General features: G+C 38.5%; 1 protein-coding gene across 1 annotated transcript in view; it reads left to right on the top strand.

Moving 5' to 3' along the window:
- Window positions 1-20573, top strand: part of MTHFD1L (methylenetetrahydrofolate dehydrogenase (NADP+ dependent) 1 like) — a gene marked incomplete at its 5' end in the record, with an annotated part of 137556 nt that overhangs the window by 94420 nt on the left and 22563 nt on the right. Inside the window, one exon of the mRNA XM_079550681.1 lies at window positions 1023-1175. Within this exon, the coding sequence (XP_079406807.1) occupies window positions 1023-1175 (153 nt within the window). The remainder of the gene's footprint in view (window positions 1-1022; window positions 1176-20573) is intronic.

Raw genomic sequence — 20573 nt, forward strand, 5'->3', positions numbered from 1 at the left:
TGAAACAGTGTAGAGAGGTGAATGTATTTCTGTAAACAGAATGACTTCTGGAAGTAAACATGGCTGGAGTCTTTCTGTTAGAAAATAGAAACTATGGATGATGTGTCATGGAAAAATTCCTTAGTATGCTTCAGCGACTTGGCCAGACAAGCAGAGTTTAGCCATCTTCTCTATAATGCAAATCTCCTGAGATTTAACTTCATTTTCTAGATGGAGAAGAAGCTTGCTTAGTCTACTTGGAGCAGAATAACCTATTTCTTTCTCTTTTCCCACTGAGATTCTCTAATCCGCTTTTAGTCTAAATGTTAGTAGTGTCAGGAAATACTTTCACAGTGTCATTAAAGAACTGCTGTCAGCAATGGGCTGCAGAGTGTAGTACCGCCTCTCCTGGCCCTGTGAATTGCATCCTTGTTTGTCAAGGCATAAAGAGAAGAGTGGAATGTGCCATGCTCAAGGTTAATCAATAATCTTGGAGACAAACAGTGTTAGGGGAGCTCCCTGATGTTTTCTCCTGTTTTTCGGCTAAGTAACATTTTCGTAAGTAAAGTGGCTACCATCGCCTCACACACTTTGCGCTTTTAAAAAGCAAAGTAAAGTATCACAAGCTTTTTATTTTTACCCTTGAGAAGACTCCCTTAGAGGCTCTGGGGCTATGAATTCCCATTTCATCTAGGTATTTAATTAGGTCACTAGATTCCAGAGAGAAGTGCTTGACCACTCTTTCAGAAAATAGCACACTCTAGCTATTCTATTGGCAACACTTTGCACCTAATTCTAGAGTGAGAATTCACATGAGAAGCTGGGTATAACTACAGGCAACTCTCTTTGGAGAGAACTTTGGGCCTGAACTGAGAGAGAATAACATAAAATGCAATATTCTGTCAATTTCTGAAATATTAGCTGTTAAGGAACTGAGGTTAGTTGTTGATACATGGATTTTAGGTTTTATAGAAATTTGATGACAAAGTGAAAATGTATTCTGTGTTACTGTAATCTTTTATTTTCATTCCATTTTTGGCTAGGGATTTGGAAAACTTCCCATATGCATGGCAAAAACTCACCTATCCCTCTCCCATCAACCAGAGAGGAAGGGTGTTCCCACTGATTTCATTTTACCGATTAGTGATGTGAGAGCCAGTATTGGAGCTGGGTTCATCTACCCCCTGGTAGGAACGGTGAGTATAGAGCATTCAACTTGATCACTCCTCTTCTTTTGATCTAGCTTGATATGGAAGTACTACTTGTCACTAAAAAAAATGCGTAGAACCAGATGAGATATCGTTTTTTAAATAATTATTTTATTCCTTGATGTTTTGTAGCTCTATGTTGATAGAAAAAGAGATTTAGGAAAGTATAATATATAAAAGCTCTGGCTACAGGATGTGAGAGAATTGTTGCTGTTTCTTATGTTTTTGAGTTTGAGATACTTAAGCACCCTCATCTTGAAAAAAGTACAATTGCATGACTGTTTCCTTTTGTTATTCAAATTGCAGCTTGTAAATAACAGTAGTTATGTGATCTTGGGGCATTCTGTGATTCTGTGTTGGAAGGGGTGCATAAGGATCATTGAGTCAAGCCATGGCTACACATGGGACCACCCAAAATCAAACCCTATGTCTGAGAGCAACGACCAAACACTCCTTAAACTCTGGCACTTGGGACCGTGCCTACTGCACTGGGTAGCCTGTTCCATGCCCACTGTCCTATGGTGAAGACCCTTTCCCTAACCCAACCTGACCATCCCCTAGCACAGCTCCATGCTGTTCCCTCAGGCCCTATTGCTATCACCATAGAGCAGAGCTCAGCACTGCCCTTCTGCTTCCCTCTGTGAGGAGCTGTAGCTGTCCCCTCAGCTCCTCTGCTCTGGACCAAACAAACTAGGGAACATCAGCCACTCCTCTTATGTCTTCAACAGCCCTATAGACCCTTTGTAGTCTTTGTGCCTCTTCTTTGGATGCTCTCTAATAGCTTTATGTCCTTCTTACATTGTGGCACCCAAACCCGCACCCAAACCCACACCCAGTGCTTGAGATGAGGCCACACAGAGCAGAGGAGTACAGCCACTTCCTTCAGCCAGTGGCAATGCTGGGCCTGATGTACACCTGGTAACACTTGGCCCTTTTGGCTGCCAAAGCACTCCACTGGCATATGTTCAACCAGAACCCCCAAATCCCTTTTCATGGGGCTGCTCTCCAGTCCCTCATCCCTCAGTCTGTATACAGATCCAGGATTGCCCCAACCCCAGTGCAGAATCCAGCACTTACTATTTTTAAATGTCATGTGGTTGGTGATTGCTGGCCCTCTAATTTTATCAGGGTATATCTGCAAGCCTTTCTATCCTCAAAGGAGTCAACAACTCCTCCTAATTCAGCGTCATCCACAAACTTACTTAGTATGTATTCAACTCCTGTGTCCAGATGATTTACATATTTGTATAATAATTGAAGAGAACTGGCCCTAAAACAGAGCCTTTCAGAACTCCACTGGTGACTGGCCACCAAACTGATGTAGTCCCATTTACAATTTGAGCCCAACCTGCCAGCCAGTTGATCACTCATTGTATTATGTATTTGTCTAATTGAATACTGGATGTTTTGTCCAGAAGGATACTTTGAGAGACAGTATTGAAAAGTTAGCTAAAATCCAAAAAATTATCATCTACTGGCTTCCCTTAGTCAACTAGATGGGGAGATTTTTCATAAGAGGAAGTTAAGAATATATTCTAAATATTAAATCCTTCATCTCTAACATAGTTAGATGAACGGAATCGTGTCAGGAAAAAGTGCGACAAAAAAAAATTGTGTTCCTGTGGGATCTGATGAGCCCAAGACATTATGGACATGTCTGCTTGTTCTGTGTAACTAAGTTATAGTGGGAAGGGTATTGGTTTGTAACTACAGAAATAACAACATCTTCTTTCTCCTTTTTAGGAGAATGAATGAATTCATTCAATGAATTACTAAAAAGAGGAAATTGTCATACTTTCTTCCTAATTATTCATTAAAAGTACAGGCTCAGATTAAGAAACTCTTACTGTTTTGTTCCCTGACATGGCTTATCAAATAGCTGAGAAATTACTGCTGTGTTAGCTCATGCCTTTTGCTAACCATGCACATCTTCTTTCAAACAATAGTTGAACTGCATCTGACATCTCCTAGCAGGAATTATTACTTATATGTAGCTGATTCATGTGATGGTGCTAGAGAAGGGATGCAAGAGCTATTGCATTTCCGGAAGAGAGTCCTCTCCCAATGTTATCTCATCTTCCCAGAGCATGGCCTTATTTCCTTGCCTAGCAGTACACTTAGCAAAGGCTGAAAGTTTCTAATCTATTGTTTTGAATTCCCTCTGAAACAATCAAGTGTTTGAAACAAGGAAGGAAGTACTTTCTGACCAGAAGAGTTCCTGGAGTTCAGGAAACTGTGTCACTTTAGCTCACTGGTCATAGGGATGTGCTTTCCTTCTGTGTGGCTACATGATGTACATTCACCAGAAGCACTGCACAGCTGTGTGTTTAAGTAGTGTAAGACCAAACTCCAATTACTGGTAAGAGAATACAATTTGTCAGAAGTTCTTGTATCTTCTTCATGGCCTGGGTTCAAATTTGCACTGGAAATTGTGTGTCATAAAGTTGTGAGGAGTGTATGTGAAGAATGGGCAGCAACTGCTTGAAATCCATAAGGGAGCTATTCTGTAGGATGTCAGAGTGAAATGTTCTTGGGCTGAACTTTCTGAATGAGTCACGTTGCCCTCCTCAACATAAACTAGCTGCAGTTCAGCCTCATAAATCCACTGGAATTGTCCATAGGACACCACTATAGACAAAATAATTTTAAGTGATGCCTCTTGTTTTTAATTCATCACCCAGAACCAAAACTATGGTTCTTAAGAAAAACACTGTAGATAGATAGATAAATAGATACAGAATTTCTTACTTGAAGAGATTTTTAATAATGTGTTCTAGTTAGTTACTTTGAATTCAGTGGAACATAGAATAGCCATGTAACTTTTCCTGCATCAGGAATGGAGAAGGTAATATACTTTTAGTGTTTTGTATTTTAGGAGAGTTTATAGAGCAAGATAATGTATAAAGATCTAAATATGCACTAATCGTTCATTGTTTGGAAAATATTGTTAATGGTCAAGAATGTGGAACAGAACATTTCTTGAAACTATTAGAGTTGCTACAAATCTGAATGTATGAACAAGTCTGAATGTGTTCCTAGCACTTTCATGATACAATTCTTTCTCTAGAATTAACTGAAGGGCAAGAGATCCACTAATTAAATGCCAAACTCCATTCTCAAAGTGTATTGTTTACTGGACAAACTTATCTCACTCTAACTTGGCAGAACTTACCAGTGGTAAAGAAGGTTAGAATTCTGCTCCGTTTTTACTGGGAAGAGCATTACAAATGGAAGAGAGAAGTACTGCTGAAAGATTAGAAGCTATCTGCAGTAACTAGCATTTGTAGTTTAGCCTTGTTGTTAGTACACATACATTTATGTATATATCTCAGCACTATTAGACCTATATATATATTTAAAACTAAATAATGTGCTATCTTCATATTCTCTATGTAATATTTGTTTTGAGTAATACTTGGCTGTGGTTCCTTTCCAGCATAGTTGTCTTTCCAGGAAAAGTGAGCTGAGCCTTATCAGAGGAAATCAGCAGTGAAACAAGAGGTTCATGTAATTAACGCTGGCAGAGCTTTTCTCTGAGTTCTCTGTGACCCTGACCCAGAGGGCTACAACACTCTCACAGGTGGACTGTTGACATCATTGCTTGGCTCAACAGAGTGATGGCAGGAAGGCTGCTGGAGTATATGTAGGAAACAAGTGAGGTCATTCACTAGCAATGCTTGGGTGGAGTATTACTAGATTTTAGTAGTATGCGTGTTTCTCCCCACCCCCACCCAAAAAGCTATTGCACTTTGGTGCTTTCTCACACTGAGCTGTATTTCCGTTGTTCTCTTCCATGTGATGTGCTAGAAATTAAGCTCGTCTTAGAAGAAAAGCTTCCCTTCTGTCCTGCTAAAATATTACCTGAATATTCCAAAGGGGAAGAAACATATGAAAGTAAATCTGTTTTGAAACTTTGGGAAGGAAGATACTGTTTCCTGCTAAATTAGTTTCTTCTTTCATAGTGGTTAATAGCTTCACAGTGCCAAATAGCTATTTGAAAATATACTAGCAGCTCATAGGTTTTGCATACTGGTTTTGAGGTAACTGCAACAAGTGTGGGAAAAAAATGTAACTTTATAGCTTTTGTTTTCAATTAAACTCAGGAGTGAAATTGTGCAGTTCTCAACTGAAAAACCCTTAGAAAAGCCTATCTGCTCTCCTATTAGATTATATAGTATTTATTATGGTAGGTGTAACTCCTTCTGAAGAGGAGGAAGAAAGGCTTTCTGGATTTCACTGCACACAACATTCTAAAGGCGGGCATACATGGAAATGCTGAATGATGCTGCATTCATAGGAAATCTGATAGATTATTCAAGGTATAATTGATGGGATAGGAGGTCAGAACACAGTTAAGATCATTGGCAAGAAGATGAGGTGAGAACAGTCAACTTTAGTTCAGTGTGTTTAAAACCCAGGGGCTAAGAAATGGGTGGTGTAGCACCAGCAAATCATCCATGTTCCTTGGCAGATTGCATGATGTGGCTGTATTGGGTTGGCCAGAGAGAGTTGCTGTAGGTGAGGCAAAACTAGGCCCAAGTGAATGGTTCAGCTGAAAGAACAAGGTAAAGTCTGTAGACTATAATAAAAAGGGCTACATGGGAACATCCAGGTGTGTGGACCAAGATACAGTTAAGAGTCAAGGATGATTGTGTCCCTTTGTGGTGAGGAGATGAAAATAGAAAATTGGGGAGAGGATTAGAATTGTGGGTTTGGCTAGGAAGAGAAAGAAGTTGAATTGAGAGTTGTACCATTGGGAGGAGATATCTGGGGAATTATTTGAAGATACATCCAGGATATGCATGGAGAACTGGGAGAGGGCACTGAAGTCACAATAGTAAGAAAGACTTGAAAATGTTCCAAAATTGTTAGCTGAAATAATGGCATGATCTAAGATCTGTCCAGGAAGAAGTTGTGGGAGTAATTGATGGGTGTAAGAGAGAGCAGAACATGCTTTACCTATGACTTGGGATTTATACTTTTTTTTTTAATGGGAGAAGAAAAGAGTGGCTTGAAAAATATATCATCCTCTCCATGTCTTTTGAATGGCACGGCACTTAAATTCCAGGTAATTCAAATCTCTCTTGATTGTGCTTTGTGTTTGGCAGTAAGCACTATTTAACCTACATTATAATGCAGTACAATGTATTACCTTTTCTGGATGAAAGAGCAGGTCCCATTGCAGGTCCTACTGGCAAAATTCATTGCGTCTTGATTACAGCTTCCTTCACACTAGCCTTAGATTTCTCAAGGGACAGTATTTGTAAAGTTAGCAGAACTGGTTTTGCTTTGTTTTCAATTGAATAGAAAAAAGAAGTAGTGAGATGCATTATTTCAGCAAACTGAGTGGTTGGAGGAAGGCTTGCTGTTTTTTGATAGGATGAAACCATTAAGCAACATATCACAGAATAAAATACGTGCATTGTTTGGCAAGCTGCTTAACGTTTAGAGTAGATCAGATTTTTCTCAGTATAACCTAATTTACAAACAATTTCAGTATGGCAAATGTAAAAGTAGTTTTCCATATTCAGTATCTGTATACGTTTTCCAGTCTTTCATTATTTTAAGCAATGTCTGAGAATAATGTTACTATGCAAATATTTAGACTTGGCTGTAGACACTTGAAAATTAGCCTTTTAATAATAAAGGTGAGCTATATGTATTCCTTGTATCAGTGACATTTCCTACGTTCTCTTTTCCAGAGTTATTTTTATTAAATACATCCCTGCAATTATGTGTTCCGGCTTTTAGACTTAAGTAATAAACATGTGTGTCTGTGAACCTAAACTCATTCATCTGAACAGGCATCTTAAAAGAAGCACTCATTTGCATGCACAAAAAATGACTTTCACTTTTCACATTTCAGTCAGTAAGTGATACCCTGAATTCAGAAGACCTGACATTGAATTTTTTTTTCTCCACAGCCTCACATCTCTTATGTTATAATTTTACCTAGTTGGCTTTGCATGTGAAAGGCTCTGCTGTGCTGTTCAGTGAAAGGTATGGCAGGTCAAAGCTGCTGAACAGACATTTGTTAAACTGATGTGTGTAGATCTGAAGCATTGTAGCAGTTGTTTTCAGTTAAGATTAGCTGAATTGACACATCAGCAGTATGGATTACTTGATCAAGGGAAGTGCCTGGCTAGTGTGGACAAGTTTAAGTGAAGCTGGAGCAAAGACTACTCATTATACTCTGAAACAGTTTTCTTCAGTGTGGTTGTTAATGTCTTGCCCTCATTGGACTTGTGAAGTAGTATGTAATGAACTCAGTGCAGCTGTCTTATGGCTGTAGATAGCATTAGTGTAGGCAAATAAAATTAGAATCACCTGTACCATGCCTGCAGCTGAAGGGGCACTTCTTTTAAAACATACTTTATTCAAGGCCACCAGAGACTGGGAATCATCAAGATCTTTCTGTTTATTCTAGTAAGACCTAACTATGGGCATGGTCATTTTTTCTGTCTCTTTCATTCCCTTTTCTCTGATTTACAGTCTATGACCCCAAGAGAGGATGAAAAAAACTTCATCATTTAAGAAAGGAAAAAAAAAATTGTGAATGGGGCACCATATGGAGATAAAGCTGCCTTGATTGTTGTACCTTAGCTTATTTGATGGGGCTTGCTATTAGTTGTACTTCCCTGTTGACACTGGAAAGTGCAGTTTGGGTAGAAAGTGGCAGAAACTTTAGACCACTGCCCTTCAATTTTGCACGTGACTTCACAGGTGAAATAGGAATGCAGTGTTGGAAAACTAGACTTATGGGAGTTTGAGCATTTTGGTTGAGACTTACTGGTTGTTCACCATGGCAGAGCAGAAAGCATGTGACCAAACCACACAGCTCATGGCAACTTTTCCATGATGCTGCAGTCCTGCCTGCCCACCCTGATTGTTCAATTAATCAGCCTTACACGCATCCATTTGGATGCATTATGCTTATACATTCAGACCAAATGTAGGGAGCTCGAAAATCAGTTTATGGAACATCTTGGAACAGCAGCATTAAGGGTTAATATTCTAATTATGCTTCCTATGAAGAAGATGTAATATTGGAGCATTGGAGAGGGCAACCAGATATATGCTTCTCCCATTCATGAGATTTTCAATGCTTGAAGTGGCTAGTGCTGCCGGACTTGGGGTCACTGAGTCCTTAGGGCTGGTGACTGCTGCTCAGTGTCCCTGTTGCCTGTCTTTGTTCAACTTGGTAGCAGAAGCAATACTTTGTCACTTCCAGCTTACTGCTGTTCCTCCATATCAGGATGAAGTGAAATGATGTTTCATACTCCCTATTTTAGGTTTTTTTGGCCTGATAGTTTTCTTCAGTTGAATAAATACATTTCTGAAAAGATGCCTCATGGTTAAGGTTAGAAAACTTGAGATTCAGCCATTCACAAGGGAAACAATAGTCACCTTTTTAAACTTCTTTGCATACATGCACTTTTCTCAGAGGCCGTCTTATGCTCACTTAAAGAAAGAACACATTAGCCCATTAGCATTCTTCCAGATACATTCTTCAAATGGTAATTTGTAGATGTAGAAAGTATTGATTCTGTGGTAAGTAGCAAAAAAAAACTTTAAAGCTTCAGTTAAATAACTGAAATTCTTCCAAACTGCTCAGTAAGACAAATTATTGAGCAGATGTAGATAGATGTGTATTTGAGTTTGGCAACTTACCGTTATTGCAACTCTGAAAGTGATTTAAGACTAATAACAGGAACCTTGCTGGAGGCTGCAAGTCTGTGGCTGAACAGTTTTATTGAGTTCTGGATGAATAAGGTGAAAGATGGTTTGAACTTAATAATATTACCAGCAACTTGCTTTCTTTCATTACATTGTGAAATATAGGATGAAGAGTGTGCTAATTAACAATAAAGAGGACTGAATATTTGTGCCTACTGGTCAAGGGATTATTCTTGTTAAAACAGGAAATGGTATCTGATTTCCTGTTTTAAACTATTTTATTCATAAACTTTACATGAAAAAGTGATGTTAAAAATAGGTTATGCTTTTACATAGGAGGATATAAATTTATTACTAGCTAAAAATAGCTTTTATGGGGAAAGAAGAGAATTTTCTGAATTCTTTTGTTTTCAAGTAAATTTATCCTGCACATGCTTCTCAAAAATAGCATTTATTGGGAAATCAGAAATGAAGCTTCTCTAATATATTACTTTGTGACACAGGCTTTATAGAAGTTATAGCGTTCAACATTTTTATTAAATCACTTCATGTTAACAGTTTGCAAGACAAGGAAAATTTTGACAGAGATTTTAAAATAGGAAGTTCAGTGAAGCAAACACTAAGGTCCCTTGACAAATCAGTGAATAAAATTCACTGTTTTACTGGCCTGCAAAATTGTGAGATGCTTACATCTACAAATATGAAGGACCAGTCTGGTGCATTTCCATCAGAGCAGACTGACCTGTGTTCTGTGGACAACACGGAAAAAAATTTATGTGCTGTTACTCCATCCATCCACCCAGAAGTAGCATTTCCTGATGAGTTCCTCATGTATCCTCCTGTGAAAAATGGAAGGACAAATGTTGGCATGCTGTATTTCACCTTTGATAAGCGATGATGGCTTTGCTTTGAAAAGACTAATCTTTCTTTGCTTCCTGAAGCTGTGAAATGTCATGAATGAAGCATTATGTTTTAACTGTAAATGAGGATAAGATTGCATGAAACCACCTTGATACTGGGCTTGAAGCTTATAGAACAAGAGTTGTTTACCAGGCAGAGAAGTCCATTAAAACAAGTATTCCTGGCATGTTACGGCTGTGACCCAAGGGCTTCTGTAGATGCAGCATTCTTACTATTTGGAGAAACTACTTGATGCTGCTCTGTGATGGTCATCTGTCTTTTCCTGTCTACATTTCTTAGCTTGGATGACACGTTGGTGAACATCACTTGCCAAGAAGTTGTTTTGTTGTGTGTTTTTTTTTTTTCTGAACAGAAGGAAAGAAATAATAAGGCTCATATTCTTGTGCACCTGAGAAAATTCCCCAACAGAAATAATACTTCAGTAGTTGTCACTGTTTCCTGTATCTGACAGTAAAACCTGATATAAACACTCTGTCAGCTGGTCCAGAATGGTGACTTTCCTCTCTTGCACTCTTTTCTCCATGGTGTAAACACTTTTCCCCTTCTTTTCTCCCTATTGTTTTCTCCTCACATTTTCAGAGGTAAGATTATATTCAGTTTCACGTCAAGATTAAGCCTCTCTGATACAATGCCTATTCCATATAGCTAAGGGAAAATTCCCTTCACTGCTTCCTTCTCTTTTACAATGAAAAAGCAAGGAATGGTATTTCTTGGCCTGAAGATGTAAGAAACAGAGCTTTTCATGAGCCTGTGAAGAAGAAATATGATTGGATCTGAGCTAATGATTAGAAAGATAAGGCAAGAAATAACCTAGTCTCTCCTCACTGTTCAGTTACTGCATTACATAAAAAAAAAACGTATCAGTATGAAATAACTCAAGCAAAACGTCTTGAGTACTGTTTGTAGCGCACAGTGCACTATATTTTTGTCACAGAGGGAACATTATTTAGTTTTCATAACTCAACAACAGGTACAGGAACCTCAGCATGGAAAGGATCAGGCTGACACAGAACCAAAGCCATATTTTCATAGAATCACTGGGTCATTTAAGGTTGTAAAAGAACCATAGGGTCATCAAGTCCATCCATCACCTAAATCACTAGATCAGGTCCCTGGGTCTCTTAAATACCATGTCTCTTAAATACAAATATTTCTTTGTTGCTGTGCGGGGGCTGTGTCCCTGGAGAGATGTAAGGCCCAAGGGCATGTAAGAAAGACCTGTCCTTTCACTGTGACTGAAGGTCTGAAGGTGACTGAAGGACTGTGGTGTGCTGGATGGTGGGGCATTCTGTGATGGCCACAGGAAATGAGAATGGGAAACAGCACAAGATGTTCAGGTGTTCATTTCTATAGGAAAACTGAAGTCTTTTGGAAAATTTTATTCTATCTCTCTGTAACTATTAAGTGGACTAGAATTCCATATTTGCTGCACCAGTGTTTGATTCTTTATGCTTTAATGCCTGGAAGCTGGATGTTTGGTTTTTGCTTGAAGTCGTGTAAAAAAGCTTAATGTAAATGCAGACATGGTCTTTAACTGGTTTCACGTTTTTAATTTATATATATATATATTTTTTGGTAATGTCAAAATTTGGGGGTACTTGTAGGCTAAATGGTTTCTCTTCAGGGACTCAACATTCTGTGAAGATGAAATCCTATAATTGTGTGATATTTTAGGCTGTATTGCCTGACCACAGCATTTTTCTTTGATAACCGTGTTTCTTTAGACAGCATAATGAGCTAGACTTCAGGCTTAATAAGAAAAGGTAATGACATGAAGAACTTCAGAATGAGCCAGTCAATCATACATAGGAATGTTGCAGCTGGGAAGAAAATGTTTTAAAAATGCTAGGGATCTACCTGTGTTGTCCTACTTAAAGTTTAGCAATGCTCAGAAGATTTGAGGCTAACCTTAGAGGACCCAGTTTTGGGAAAATTAGTGAGAAGTAGGTATTCAGGCCATGGTTTCCTTTTCTGCACAGCTGCCCTTAATTTATCGAGAGCTATTCTTCATATTAACAGACTTAATTTTTGGAGAACATGCAGCTTTATTAGAGATTATACAAAAATGATAGGATCTAAAGCAGCTGATTCTTGTTTCAACAGATAAGCAAAATAATATAAATATGCTCAGTTTCAATCACTATTTATTGACCAACACATCAACTATTAAATATATACAGACTTGTGATAGTTACAAAGATATAATTTATGTCCATTTTCAGAATTTTTTTTAATAATTCTGATTTTATAATTTAAAGAGTCTCTGTCGATCAGAAAGAAACTCTGATGCATGTGAGGGGAATGTATTTAGCAAGGCACCTAGCATGCTGACACCCTGTAATACTGGATATTAGGTTTACTTTGAGATAGCCTCTTGGTTGTAATCAAGTGTACCATGAATGAGAGCAGCAGAGGAATGCAGGTAATGTGTTTGCCATTTAGTAAATCATCAGTAAACTCTAATGCTGAGGCAATCTGGTTTTGTTCCTGGCTCACTTAATAAAACAAATCACTAGAAGAGAGAAGAATTGTGACAGTTTGTCACCTGTAGAAACCTGTCGTACTTTTTTCTAGTATTTTTAAAGCCTTACTTAGATAAGTAAAATCTCCTACCATCATTTTACTCTTCATTAATCTTCCCACAAACCCACATGAAATTTAAGACCATACAAAGTTCCTTTTTCGCTCCTTGTTTTCAGCCCACTGCCAGTGCCAGGTTGCTTCTGGAGAGCTGTGCCCAGGGAAGTCTGTGCTGTGCTCACGTCAAAACCTCTAATGCACTTTGCAGAAGTACTGATTTGACCCTTAGTTGTCTTAATTAGACTTCTTGAGAAACACTGAGAAGACTGTGTAAGAAAATAGTCTTTCATGCTTTTTATGGCATATCATGTGCATCACAGTGTGGCAAATGCACTCACACTGAAAAGGTGGTAGTAGTAAACATCCCCTAGGTGGTTTTGCTGGGTTGTGGTTCCTCTGTACCATTTGCAATACTTGTCTCTTGCTACTCAGAAGTTACTGCATTTGCACCGCTGTCCAAAACTTCCAGTGCTCAGTGATGAAGTGTTAATCTGGGTTTTTGTCAAGGAAGCTGTACAACACATGAATCTGGAGCTGTGACTTTTACCTCTCTCTGATCCAGAAAATAAGTTGAAATACAGAGGCCTATGGTTACTATGTTGGAAAAAAATGCTGGTGGAGTTGGGTATCTTGCATTTACATGTTTATGAGTCTGGTGTTTCCCTAGTCACAGCGGAGTTCCCTTGTGAGCAGCCCTGGGCTTTGTACAGCAGGTGCTTACTCCAAAGGGTGTCCCACAGTATTTCCTCACCACACAGCTCATGCTTTTGGCTCAGGTCCAGTTTCTGTTTTCAGAAGTGTTGCTGCCTTGCAGAACAAGTGCCTGTTGAGAGCAGTGCTTTCACACTGCTGCTGCTCTTCTGTCTTCTTACAGCTTTGTAACTGTCCACATAAATCCAGCTCTGTGATAGGGTGTTTAGGCTCTTGTATGTGCTGTGTAAGTGATGCAGAGGAAACGTATATGCTGTTCAGTTCTTTTCCTACTCAGCTTTGCCACTAACCACCATTTTGAATGGGATCTCTTTCTTAATGAAATTACTGAAGAATATATATTTATGCTTAAAGAACAGCTTTTTGCTCATCATTTTGAAAGTTTGACTTAATTTGTAATGTTATTACTGGGGGCGGAGTGCAGTGAATGGAGCTGCCATCATTTGATGTAAGAATTTCCTTGCAAGTACAGGGAGATGTGAATTGCAGGAATGAATTTGTTACTAGAAGGATACTTTTAGTAGAATCATCAGGTGTTCTTGGTAAATGTCACTAAAACTGAAAAAGGCATATTTCTACTGTTGTATTAAAAAAATTTAAAAAAAATAAGCCAACATAATTCTGTTGCTTATCTCCTGTTAAAATGTATGTATTTATTTAACTATTGCTTTAAGCCATGTGTTGTTTGCCTTAGTTGCATTCAATTACATTGCACGATACAATAAATTGTTATAATCCCATAGATGACCATCGGCTCTTCATGTTAGTGGACAAAAGTTTTTCACTTTTTTTCTTTTTTCCTTTTTTTTTTTTTTTTTTTTTTTTTTCCCTTGGAACTGTTTTGGCTGCTGGAGACAGTCTTAATGTTGATACATTTCATGTAAAGAATGTAATGTGTTCAGCTTTAGAAGCAGAAAAGCTGGCAAAGGGCAGAAAAAATCCTATCATGCTCACACAGAAATCAGCGAATGCTTTCCTTTCTCTTAAGTGGAAACAGTTTTGCTTTTTCACTCAGGATATACACAAGAATAAATTGCAATGTAGGGGTGTCTTATTTATTCAAAGGTGTTGGGAGGAAATATAGCAACGTTGGCACCATAAAACCTCACATTTTATGGACAGAAAATGGAAAACCAGATTATGGCATGTATTAAAAATAGAATGTGTAACTTACAACTTTGGGGATCCAGCCAAAAGGAAGTAGTATATTAAAAAAAAAAAATAGTAATAAAAGTAGAAAAACTTGTATGTACTCTTATGGGGATCTCTTCTGGACTGACAAGAGATGCATCCAAGTGCAATGTTTTTCTTTGTGGTCAAAATGAGCAAGCCAGTAGATTGTCCTGTGGTCACTAAAAGTCTGTAGGTGTCCCCCTGTACCTACAGTGTCTGTACACAACTGCAGGATTACTCTTACCTAAAAGCGTGTGTGCGGTTACCCCCTTTCCTGTGCCTGTGCACTCTTACAGAAGAGGTTTGCTGGCCTCAACTCTGTGTCGCTCAAAGCCATGCTTTATTTCCAGGCTATGAAGTGTTACATCCTTTTGCATTAGGGTCACCGTGTTTTGTTCTTCCAGGCTTGCCAGGAAGGCCCAAGGGTGGGGAGGTATGTTGGTTAGCAGGCTTCTGGCTTCGTTCAAGGGGGAGCAAGCCAGGGAATGTACTGAATGGAAGGTGTGTTCCTAGTGCTACTGGCTTGACAGCTCTTCTGTCCTAAGCTGATTCTTCAAAGTGCTGAACTCTTCCTGATCTTCAGCTCTCTGCCCTCCTTCAAATCCTGTCTTACTGTTTATGGGGCTGATGTTGCTGACTCTGTATTAATTTCAGGCATAATATCTATAAACTATGGCAGTCTGCGGGATTAGATTCCTGCCAGATGGGATCCCTGGGAAACATCATTTAGCTCTTGTCACAGAATGAGCTGCAGACTCTTCAGTTGTTAAAATTTTTTTGATAAAATTTACTTTTTCTTCCACTAAACCAATTTTGTATTTCTGTGAAAAACAATGACAAGAAATGAACAAGTTTATGTGGAGCCTCAAGGAATTTATTAAGAGTAAATTCAGAAGAAAAATTGTCAAGTACATAGTGTGCATTTGTTGTAATTGTAGCATCTTTATTCACATCTTGTGACAAACACAATCATAGGAGCTGCTGTTGTAATCCAACAAAACAAAACTGAAAGGAGTGTTGTAGTTTCATAGAGATCTGGATACATTTTTGGTGTTTAAAGATAAAATGGGGGAAGAACATGCTTGTTTAAATAAAAGCATCTTGGACTCATCTTTTTTTATTTCATGTCTTTCACGATGTCCACAAGACCAAACCAGTGAGACTTTTAATAATGATTTTGGAGAGGAACAGAAAAACTCCCAGCACCAGAGAAGTTGGTGAAAGTTGGGCTAAGAGAGTTCAATGGAGGCAGATAAGAGCAACAAGCCAACACTGGTCACTGCTATAGGCAGTGCTGAGCACTGATGCCAACAACAAATGCTAAGTGCTAGCATCTCACAATATTGAAGTCAATTAAGTGCAGTGTGTATCTGACAAATAGACTTAAGGCTTAAAAAAAAAAGGAAAAAAATAAAAGAAGAGGACTTATCAGCAACTCTGAGTCAGCAGTTTAGAATTTTCACAGACTACTTTTCAGTGCAGCCTCTTTTTGTGTGAAATGAGTTTCATGAGAAAAAACTGTTTATATTTCTTGTTCAGTTAGAATTCCAGTAGAAATTAGGAGGACTGGACTGTTGAAATTTGTTTTAAATCTGTACAAACAATGGAAGAAAACTATTTCCTAAAAAGGAAAAAAGAAAATCAAGGGTAAATATTTCTGCCTTTTCACTGCTTCTAAAGAATATTATCTTCATGGCACATTTTTAACAGCTCTTTGCAATTTCCATTGAATAAAAAATTAACTACAATTAAAACGATCTGACTTTTTGTTGCAGTGGCATATTGATTTTTAGTTCCATGGAGAATGGGTTTTAAGATGGCTGTGATGAATTCTTAATAAGTAGTTCCTTACTGCTGTTCTAAACATGTATATATCAGGAAAACTCAAGATCTTATTATTCCTTTCCTATTTTGCTTTGGCTATTTAGACTTGGAAGTCTTTGAGATGGAAATTCTACCTAGTTTGCAGATGCCAGAATTATTCCCAGAGATGCGTCTGCCAGCGTGTGCATTGCTTGTACCACATCAGAGATTATATACGTTCTCAGCCTCAGAGAGGTCTAACTAAAAGGAAAGAATGTCATTACTGCTGATTCGTTATTTCCACCCTTTAGCAGTTATCTTTGGAGTGCATTCTGTGCAATGTGCTGTTGAAATCTGCCTTTTGTCTGTCGATTTAACTAGTATTTCCTTTGCTCCTGCTGGCTGCTTTTCACAAGTGGCATTGATACGATCCCTCTTTGCGCAGGAAAGATTTTCCCCTTGGCTCTCCAGTCCTGCTCTTTCTCTAATACATTATGTCTTCTGCCTCTACTGTTTTCCTGTCTGTCCTTCAGAGAAGAAATAACGTTTAAAGATGAATGGAATATAGTTGCAACAGGTAACCAGAAATGTAGGGTAACTGTGTTTAAAATAAAGTCCTTTTCAGTCACTCTGGCTGTCATCACCACATACTCCTAAGCACTACGTCACAGCTGTGCTGGCTGCCTCCAGCACTCAGGCATCAAGGCAAGTGTACTCAGATGGTACAGCTTGCACTGACATATCTTGTTACCTCTGTTTGGCACTGTGTGTTGCATTTGGAGTTGTTGCTTTATATCCTTTGGCATCTGGTGGCAAGGAGGATCTTTGGCCTCGGAGTTGCTGGGATTCACAGCCTTCAGAGGTCTATCTTAGAAACAAAATCATCAGGGTAAGAAAAGACATCTAAGATCATCAGCCAGAGGGGCTCATAGGTACTTACCCATTTTGTATATCATTTCATGTATGGTGTAGTATTTTATATCTCATATTTAAAGTAATGTTGTTAATGCTGGTTTTTTTCTAGTTGCTAAACTGTAATAGATGTTTTGATTCATCTATTAATTAATAATTATGCTTTACCTCCGCAGCAGTCAAAATTGATAATGGTTTTCCAAGAAATAGCTCATTTCTCTCTTGAAATAATTTTTTGCAATCACTGAATGGCGTGTATGTACTTAGCTGTTCTTCTGTTTTTCATTCTCTTTGGATTAAAATTCTCATCTAAATAATGCATTTACTTGATAGCCAGAGACTGGATATTTACTGAAATCTACAAACTCAATTACCTAATTGTAAAAGTGCTTGTTGATTTCTTAGTGTGCCTATTTATGCCTTGAGGCATTCATGAAATATAAATAAGGTACATCATAAATAATCCTGCAGTAAAGGGACAAGGTTGGGCTTTTTTTACTTTATTTAATTTAAATCACAAATTACTTAATATGGCTTTATATAAAGTGTTGGAAAAGTGTTTCGAGGAAGTTGTGCATTAATTGATAACTACTGTCAGCAGACAGAAAAGGAAGATGGTAAGCAGTAGATGTTTACTGTGCTATGGATATCTTCAGCAACTCCCAAATGTACTATTCAGAATCAATTTGCATTGTCATCCTTCCCATTTGATATAAAGAGGCAGCTCCAAAAGTAATGCTTCCTACCTTGTTATGTTGGCTCACAACATCAGAAATGGATGTTGGTGATATATGGCAGTGGAAGTTAAACCTTCTCAACAATATTCCATTTCATGTTATTGCTGTGTGACAGGTGGCAGCAGAGGGGCAGTCTAACAGAATGGCATCTTATGTGGAAGTGTGTATGAAACAAAGCATGTCACTGAATTCCTCCATGCCAAAACGATGGCACCCATTGACATTCACTGACTCTTGCTGAACATCTATGGAGACCAAACAATGGATGTGAGCATAGGGAGGTGCAGTGTGTGATGTTTTACAAGCAGTGATAGCAGCGACAGTGGGTCACGTCTGCTGATGCAAATGCTTGTGAGCATGAAATGCAGGCTCTTGTTCATTTCTGGCAAAAAAATGCATAGCTATTCATGGTGACTATGTTGAAAAACACTTTTTGTAGCAGAGAACTTGCTTCGCCAAACAGTATTATTGTGCTCTTTGTATCTATTGTAGTTTCCATGGAAATGAGTAGGAGGTATTATTTTCAGAGCAACCTATGTTTGTTTGGTGTAATGTGCCATGTCATACATAGTGCTTTTCATCCCTAACTTTCTTGAAAGAGGAAATGCAAGTAAGATATGCCCCTGCTGCAGACAAGAAGGAAATTGTCTATCACACACAAGAACTGGGAGATGATGTATGTTTCTTGAATCTCAGGCTGGTGCTGGAAGCAATGTTGTGTGCTGCCTGGGGCATGGTTTGAAGGAGAGCACAACCTGAGCCTTGTAATCCTTTGAGATGTTGAAGCCTGTTGTATTTGTTGAAAAACATTTCCTTAAATACACTGTCAAGATTAGCGTGTCCCTTCCATTTAGCCTCTATCATGCTAACTGGCAGATGCTGCCAATGTGAAGATATTAGAAAGCTGCTAACTTGAATGTCTATACAACTTCAAGTTTATCTCATCAAAGGAACATTTGCTGATCTGTGAGTTTCCACAGTATGTCAGTCCTTTGGAAGCAGCAAAGCTCTTTTGCTCCAACAGGCTCAGCTAGTTAGCCATGAATGTAAAGAGCTTCTTCCATAATGGTGCAGTAAACTGCACTGAGTCCTGTGTGTGCATAGGTGCTGCCAAGGGACAGCCCGTCCTCTTCGTGCTGTAGTCTTCTCCTTTCCAGAAAGAGCCTGGAGTCTCAGGGCAGTGTGGAGAATTAAGGGGTAAGAAATAGAAGAATGCAGAGTTGTGCTCTTTTCTGCACTGATTATCTGTTCTTCACTGCAAATTTTCCATATGTTTGTGCTGAGTGCTCATTGCTTTGTCCACTCTGCTCCCTGCTTTTCACAGGTTGTAGATGTTGAAGCAGTAGGAATGGTGGGTTCTTTTTTTTGTGTGTATTTTTTAACTCTTAATTAAATAATATAAAATTCTGATAACTAGAATCAAACAAACTCATAACACTAGAAAACCCTTTTTGTGATTTAAAGCTTAGCCACTCAAGGGTGACTCTTTGGAGGGATCTGCCAGGCTTTTAGCAAAATTGAAAGCAAGATCTTATTTCCAGACACAAATTTTTAATCGTATTTGAGATATTTGAGTGCTGATCATGTGGTGGTTCTTCCCAGTCAAACAACTGCAAAGCCCACTCTTGAAGCAAATCATTCTTACACTGAAGATGGTGTACCAGGACATAATGATGCTCACTGTTTTAGCTGGAAGTACTATGTCTGACTATCTACTGCTTATTTAGTGAAAATTAGCTCTTTATCAGGTCTTCCCTTCATCTTTTGGGGACTGTTGTTTATGTATAAGCAAGTAGTTGAGGTAGCTGCTGGTTCAACCATGTAATGTAATGGCTCAGAATATCTGTCCTCACTCCTTGGCAAGAAGAACAGGTTTTGTTATTTTTCACGTGGAGTGGCACTTTCCCCACACCAGCTATGAGGTATTTTTAGGAAGTGAAGTAGATACTCCTCTCTGGTTAAATCTTCCTTGCATTTACTTTTGAGTCAAATTTGCGTAGGATGCTTGGCCCTGCACTTACGACTCAGTGGAGAACAGAGCCTGTGCAAGGAATTATGAACGTAGCTAAATTACTGTTTTAGAGCATCAGAATGAGAGACATTTGCTAACTGACTCCAGCTGTCATAACAAGGACAGGGAAGTATGAAGTAGAAACACAGCAAAATTGAAACGTGTATGTTGCATAACATTAGTTAAAGAAAATATTGCACCTGTTTGTTTTCAGAACTAATTAAAGCAAATCTGAAAGATTTTGACAATAGGTGAGATGCCCCTTTTTAATTCGAAATAGGAATTTTGTTTGTCAATTGGATTTGAGTTTCAGCAAACTGCAATTGCCAGTAAAACTTGCTTGTTTTAATAACCTTCCCATATTTCATTTCATACTGTCACATTTCTCTCTGCCAAAGCACCTATCAGCCCATGCTGCTAACCCATTTCAGAACTGGAAATGTTTTAAAGCTTTGCTTTATAGTGAGGACTTGCCCCTCCTCCTGAGATAACTGTTTTGTGTTCGCTGCCTTCAGGGCTATCCATTTAACATTACTCTTGTTCAGTTTCATTTCAGAAAAGGAAGGTTTTTGAGAGATGGAGGAATGTAAAGTAATGAACTTTTTCTTTTTGTGGGTATTCCTTCTGGAGAAAGTTAACATAGAAGGAAAAAAGCAAATGTTTTGTTGTGTGTGTCAGCGTGTCAGAAAAACACTGATCAGTGTTCCCCAGTTTCAGCATTGCTTGAATAAATTGATTGGGTTACACATTTGTTATTTTTCTAGTGTACTGCCTCCATTTTGGGCATGGGTACTGTATTGCTAAAGAGGGTGCTTTTTTTTAATGGAAAGAGGACAGCAGAGGAGAATTCAGCATTTTGCA

This window comes from Tetrao urogallus (genome assembly GCF_951394365.1).
Source record: "Tetrao urogallus genome assembly, chromosome: 2".
NCBI classification, from domain to species: Eukaryota; Metazoa; Chordata; class Aves; order Galliformes; family Phasianidae; genus Tetrao; species Tetrao urogallus.